Source organism: Thalia democratica, chromosome 2, assembly GCF_965202585.1.
Source record: "Thalia democratica chromosome 2, ktThaDemo2.hap1.1, whole genome shotgun sequence".
Classification (NCBI taxonomy): domain Eukaryota; kingdom Metazoa; phylum Chordata; class Thaliacea; order Salpida; family Salpidae; genus Thalia; species Thalia democratica.
The window spans coordinates 15368525-15376243 of NC_139166.1; the positions used below are offsets into that span (position 1 = coordinate 15368525).

General features: G+C 23.9%; 1 protein-coding gene across 1 annotated transcript; it reads left to right on the forward strand.

The window, feature by feature from the left end:
• The first annotated feature begins 246 nt into the window (after nucleotides 1-246).
• Nucleotides 247-7388, forward strand: LOC145829169 (protein max-like). The gene is made up of 4 exons (XM_082936890.1): nucleotides 247-307; nucleotides 2869-2976; nucleotides 3710-3833; nucleotides 5835-7388. The coding sequence occupies exons 1-4, from the start codon at nucleotides 266-268 to the stop codon at nucleotides 6032-6034; spliced, it is 474 nt and encodes a 157-aa protein (XP_082793016.1). The 5' UTR covers nucleotides 247-265; the 3' UTR covers nucleotides 6035-7388.
• Nucleotides 7389-7719: the final 331 nt, after the last annotated feature.

A 7719-nucleotide genomic window follows, 5' to 3' on the forward strand; every position in this document is an offset into this window, starting at 1 on the left:
TTTTTTACTTTTTTTCTAATTTTTTTTCTAACTGAATTTTCTAAGTATTGCTAGAAACATTTTCTAAAAGTTTGAGGTTGATAGCTTAAAAAACCTAGGAGGAGATATATTTTTAGTGAGTTCTAGATATTTGCTGTTTTAGTTTAGACTAAATTGTGAAAAAGGTGATTACCTATGCCCTTGAAAATCAAAGTAAACAGACCCTTGCCTTATATTTTTGCTTTGAAATTATATAAATGTATTTTTAGAAATAAAGTAAATAAAAATGAGTGAAGACTACAACATGGACGTACAAGAAGACAGTGATGTAAGAATTGTTTTTGTTTTTTAAGAAAACTAGATTTTAAAGTTGGCTGAAGTGGTGTGAGAAAATTTTATCATTATATTATACCAAATGGTTATAAATTAAGATGGAAAAATTGTTAAGTTTTAAATATACAATTAACTATTTTATTGAGATTTTTAGTAACAGTTGTTGCAGATGTTTTATGTGTTTAAATAGTTCTTCAAATTAAATTACATTGGTTTTAGTACTAGTTTATAATTCATAACTTTTTAGTTTAAGTCATTAAATATAGACTTTATAATAATAATTGGTTCTATAAGCCTTATAATGTATTTTGTTTAGTTTGGTATAATGCATGTGAAGTGTGTTTTTAAATATAATATTTTTGATAAATTATTAGTATTTCATGCTATAAAATTTAATTTGAACCAAAATAACATGATCAAATCTATTTGAGTTCCACTACAAAAATACTTTCAGCTTTAATTCACTGTTAAGTATCTATTATAACAAACATTTTTTAAAAATAGTAGAGTGTTTAGCTTTATTATCCTCACCAAGTTTTCAACATATTTTTGTTGTAGTAGTTGTTCAAGACCCTTAGTTTTTTAAATCTTATTAAAAGTAGACTATCTTTAAAACTCCACTACTAAATATATAAAAACAACTATAATAAAATGTTGTTTTAAAATTCTTAATTTCAAATAATACTTTATTATATAAAACTAACATTTTTTTTGTTTAACCTTTATTTATGATCAAGTTGTTAAAATATTTTTGTTTTAAACTTTTAAAGCTTATATTATTAGTGTTCATATTTAGTTTTTGACATGATCAAATAATATACGTATTTTTGTTGTACATTTTAAAAGAACATATTGTTAGTATATATATTTGAATTTGGCTTGTTATGATCAAATAATAAACATATTTTTGTTGTAAACTTTTAAAGCTCATATTATTAGTATTCATATTTAGTTTTCGACATGATCAAATAATAAACATATTTTTGTTATAAATTAAAAAAAAAAGTTATTAGTATAAATGTTTAGTTTTTCACTTGTTATGATCAAATAATTAACATCTTTTGTTGTACAATTTGTCAGGAGCGTGAAATCAGAAGGCAAGAGGAAGAAATGGTGAATTTTTTATTTGTCTTGAAATTAATTAAGAGATGAAAAAATAACAAACATACATATTTAAATAGTGTTCTGTTGTGGTAACCATTTTTTTTTATATAAAAATTATAGTTTAAAATAAGTTGTTTAGTTGAAATTAGATATGATTGACTTGCTTTTATTTGTTATTTTAAATGCACATAAATCTTTTCTAATATCTAAAATTAGTTTATTGTAACAAAAAAATCTACAAATGGCAATATTTTTACATATCAAATATTTTCAATTTTATTTTTTGTACCTTCTGTATAGGATGCTGAGAAAACAAGAAAACTTATAGAAGAAGAATTGATTAGAGTAAATTTATACTGAATATTTTTCCCTTTTGAGCTAAGTTGCTATGCTTACAGAACAAAAATCTTATATATGTATGTATATCACAAATATACATCTGAAGTTTATTTAATTAGTTAATAAAAAAAATACATTGTTACTTTTTTATATTGTTGTAACCACAATACTTCCAAGTATTTACGTAACTTGACAAAACAATCACATCATTGTGTATAGTTCACAACTTCATAAATTTTTAGATTTTAGTTGGAATAAATATTTTTACAAACTATCAAACTTTATTTAATAAAGCTATGCTATGTTATGCACTGAACAAAAAGTCACTTTGCCCTTGTAGATTATGTAAAGTTTGATTCTTTATACATGTAATTTATGTATACATTATGTACTTAAACCAATCTAAAACAATATAAAATGATTATCCATCTGAAGTTTTTACATGTTCAAAAAAGTCATAAAACTCCAAAAAAATTGTTGAGTTAATTAATAACCTAATTTTTTTATAAGTTAGTAATTAGTTTAAAATATTGTTTAATGTAACGTTTAAAATAAGTAACATGCCACAAATTTGTGATAAACTTTTTGTATTCAAAATATTTAACTTTATTATTTTCTACATAATATTTGATAATACAATGAGAACCTTGTTTTTATTCGAAAAAAAAATGCATTTACTAGTCTGAACAAATGAGTATAAAATAAAAGATAGTAAGTGACTAATATGTTATACTTTTCCTAAGTTTAATACAGTTACGTAAAGGCTAAAAATAATCATAAAATTTGCAAAACCATTTTAATTTTTATTATTTATTGTTAAGATAAGAAATTCTCATTTACAGTTTATTAATTACACAACTTGACATTGTGTCCAAGTCTTATGGAAAATTTATAAACTTATGAAAACAAAACATAAAATTCTGTTATAAATGCCTGAATTTAAAATAAAATTATTCTCACTAAATGTTTGCAGTCAACTAAGAGATCGCACCACAATGCATTGGAGCAAAGGAGGATAGAAAATATCAAATAAAAAAATTATAACTGTACTCGTTATTATAACTATATTAACGAAACGTTTGATATAATTAAACAATTACATTATTTATACAGTCCACTAAGAGATCGCACCACAATGCATTGGAGCGTAGGAGGAGAGACCACATCAAGGATTCCTTCAACAGCTTGAGAGATTCAGTGCCCACTTTGAATGGGGAGAAGGTAAGTTATTTATTGTTTTTAGTGACAGTTAAGACTTAAAAACTAACATCAACTTCAAAAAAAGTTTTTTTTTTCAACTATTATTAATACACTGAAAACTTGACTTGACATTAAAAATTGAAAACATAAGATGTATAATATTGTATAACAACTACCAAAGTTCAAAAAAACTTACGTTATATAAACAATGATTTTTTTTTAATAAAAAATTTTGCATGTGTAATATTTAAAATGTTTTGCTGAATATTCAAAAAAGTTTTAAAAACTCCTGCTCTGAAATTAAATAATTAATAGAATTTAAAAATCGATGAATTTTAATTGAAATTAAAAATTACAAGTTTGTATTTTCTACATTTGTGTATGAATATGACTTTTTTTTTAATTTACTCTATATCAAGTTTTAAATCAACAAATTCTTCTAAAAAAATAACGTTTTAGGTCAACCTATAAAAGTTATTTTTTGTATTAAAAGCTCTGAGCTCCATATGATCTTAAAAGGCTATCTTGTTGAGATATATGAAAATTAAATAAAAAAACAAATTCTTTATTTAAAAAAAGTTCAAGATTTTCTTAAAAGTAGCTAGTTATATACATTAAATATTTTACAGGCCTTGCAAAGTTTTTAATTTTAATCAATTCATTTTGTCAAAAGCTTAAACTTTAACTTGAAAAAATCACTTGATATTTAAATGCTGATTATTTAAGATAACATTCGATAAAAAATATTTTACAGGCATCGCGAGCGCAAATATTGAACAAGGCAACCGAGTACATCAATCAGATGACGAAGAAGAACACTGCCTTCAAAACCGACATTGACAACTTGAACAAGGAGAACCAGGAGCTCGAAATGAAAAGTTGGTTGTTGTTGATATTATCAATAAATCAGTTTGCATGTTAATCAATGTTAATGTAAAATCAGTTTCTAACTGTAATAACAAAACTCCCGCTGGACAATTGCATTACTTCAGAATGTTTACTAAATAGTTTTTGAAATGCCAACAGTTATTGCTTAATGGTCAAATAATAAATAGTAGTGGGTATAATTTATAATGGTAGTTAAACAAATAATGAAAGCAGAATTATTTTTAAATAAGCTACTATTTTTTATAAATTTTTTGTTATCAACAACTTCGCTAAAAGCAAGTTTTAATATGGCTATTTAGTAAACTATGACTAAAAATGATTTAAATACATAGGTGCCAAAAAATCTGAAAAAGCTTGAAATTTTACAATAAATGCAAAAACAAACCTTGGAAACCTAAAATTTAAGAAATTAAAAAAAAGATAAAAATAAATTGAATATAAATCAATAAATACCAGGAACTTAATCAAATTTTACTGTAAAATAATGGAAATCTGATTTGAAACGAAAAATATACCATATACAATAATTTTTTCATATCATATATACTATTTTATTTGTTAAAACACGTTTATAGTAGTACAACAAAATTATTGTAAAAAATACAATATTGCTTTTACTGTCTTAAAAATGAACAAATAACACACTTTCAATTATTTAGCAAAGTTAATAATAACTTATAAATACTAATAATTTTTGTTATACTTGTAAAAAATTATTATTTACTGTCTGAACAGAGAAGTTCTCATTTTCTTGGACACTGGAAAAAAATAAAAAACAGTTTAAAATATATAGTAGTATTTCAGTTTCTAAGTACTATTTAAGACAATTTTTCACCATAGATTTAGATCTATATTAAATATGAATCAATAAAAAAATCTTCTATATAAAACCTGGAAGGAATTCAGAATACCTTGGTAAAAATTTCAAAAAACTTTGGCAACCCTGTAAATTAGCACCACAGTTTAATCACCACTAAATTGGAGGTTTTTAAAATAATATATGTATTAATTAATTGATTAGTACAAATTAAAAAAATGTAACGGCTATAAGTTGCCTCACACACCTAGTTTATTGAAGGGACACAAGTTTAAAACGCAAATATCAAAAAAAATTGTGTAATAATTTTCGTACTTTTGGCACTTATAATTTGTATTTGGATGATTTTAATAAATTTTTTTTTTAACTTTTTTAATTAAACATGTCTATTGTATTTTTAAACTAATATTGGAGACATTTATTGGATTCGGATGATTTATTCTATTAATAAAAGGTTTTGCAATTTTATCTAAAACACTTGATAGTTCCAGCAGTTAGACAACAATTTTTTACCATTTTACTAAATATAACTTTTGTATATATTAACCAGCCAGAGAATTTTCTACATTAATTTTTTTTTGACATTATTCAAGAATGTTTAATTTTTTCAACTTCATTTTGAAATCATTTGTTGGACTTAGATGATTTAGTACCTGAAAAGGTTTTGGCACATTTTATTAAAAATATTATTTTGTATTGTTCACACAGTCAAGGCGTTTCAGGAAATGAAGAGACAGAGACAACAACGGTTAATGCTACAACAAAAATGTTTGTGAAAATAAGTTTTTATATAAATTTGTCAGTTTTATTCGGGTTGAGGTTGTTATAGTAAATAGTTAATATGCAAAAATGGTAAGTTTTAATATACGGGCCTGCAGTTTTTCTGTTTGTTCTAATTATTTTATCAGAATATTAATGAGTAAAATTTGTTACGCCTCAATTAAATTTATTTTAAAGTAAGTTTTACAAGGTCTATTTATCACATAGGTACACATAGTTTAAAATGGACTAAAGTAAAAATTAATAGTTGAAATTTTCAAAAAATAAAAACAATATATGTTATGCTTTTTAAAATATGCTAATCAGCTTTCTCTTTACCTATCACAAGCCGCTAAAATGTTTATAAACCAAAAAAAAATAATAAAAATGAAAAAAATAAATATTTTTTCAACAGTCTCAATCCTCGAAGCTGCGAGGAAGAACAATCTGATAGCCAAGCAGCAGAAGGAAAAACAAATGCAGCAGCAGCAACAGAAACAAGCTGAACAACAAGCTGCAAACTACAACGTTCCTGCGACACAGCAACAGCAGAACGGATTCGTTCCCGCGAAAAACGGACAGGAGAACAAGACGCCACCCCATTCTAGTTCTTGAATGTTTGATCAGTTGATTGGCTTGTATCATAGTGTTATTGTTGCTTTCAAAAGATGCCACTCATATTTGGTATATTTTCAAAAGTTTGAAATTTTTTACTAGATATGTGTTGTAAAATAATATGTAATAATATATTGAGTTGTGCTTTTTAAGTTTTAAGGCTTATAGTTATTGATTTGAAAAGATACAACTCTTTAGATTTTTGCTTTATAACTTCTTAGATCTACATCTTGTCCTTATGAATTCAGACCCTTCCTCTAAAACTTTATTGATTGATTTTATTGTTTTTTTTTGCTTTGGCAAGCTGCAACTTTGAAAAGCATACTTGGGTTTTGTTTCTTTGAACTGATAATATTTTTGTTAATATATAAAATGTATAAGTGATATTAATGTACAGTATAGTTGTGCTTATTTATCTAAAAGTTGGCCTGTTGATAACTTAGTTTAGCTTTTAACGATTTTAAAACATTTTACATTATATTTTCAAAAAAAAAATTATTGTTTTACTGTAATTAAGTTTATTTACTAAGTAGTAAAATGGTAGTTCTTCAGAAAACATAAAAACAGTTCAGACCAATTTTAATTAAAAACTTGGCAAGGAATATTGTAAAAGTTTATAGTTCTGTAAAGTTTTTGGGCTCTAATAAAGCTTGTTTAAAAATAAAACAAACATAATTTTAAGAAAAAGTTATGCGATAACAATTAGATTTTTAAATTTGTCATAAAAATAAAAACTACTAAACTGATCCTTTCTCTTGTGCAAATTAATAAAATCGACTATACATGGTTTTTTCACATTTAACTTCTACAACTGAAATAATTTATATTTTAATTATACTTCTGAGCATTTCGTTTATCCATTTAATATGAAAGTTTTAAAGGAATTTGTATGTTTTTTTTTTGATTAGAATCCTGTCTTTCGATAAAAACAATAAAATTTGCTCAGCTGTCTCTATTTAACCAGTTTTTAGTTTACCCACATGACTTTAGTTTTATATAAAATTCTTAAGAGTTGTTAATAGATTTCAAAATTTTATTGCTTTTAAAAGTTGGTACAAAACAAATTTATACTTTTAACATTTTTGCTTTTGTAAAATTTTTCTTTTTGTTTGTAAAACTACTTCGATTGTGACAGTTTTTAAAAAAACGTTTTAGCTATAGCTTTGTAATATTTGAGCATATTTTAGACTTTGTGTTTGTATTGTTTTTGTTTCGCTAAAATGAGTATGTTTAACTTATTCATTTTAGTACTATTTTTAAAACTATCGAATATAAATGGCTTTTATTTCCTTTTTTCCTTCTTTTTTTTTAAACGACTAACTTAATTTATTTTTGTATATACTTTTAAGATAAAGTGAACAGCCTATCATAAGTTTAAAGGTATATATCTGGCTGTTAAGATTATATTTTCAAGTTCAGATAGTTTTTCTAAATCATACTGAAATGTTGTGTTAATAAACTTGTGTAAGTTGAATTTCAACTGAGTTTTTGTAACTAATTTCTTATATATGGGTTAATTAAAGTTTGCATTTGTTATTAAATAAATTTTGAAGTGTTTAAGAACTTTTTGTAAACATCCTGAAAAACTTAATTAAGTAACAATAACTATGTACCTCAGCATTTTTACGTAATGTTTATAACATTCATGGTTTTAATTTTAACATTAAAATTTAAATTTATAACAT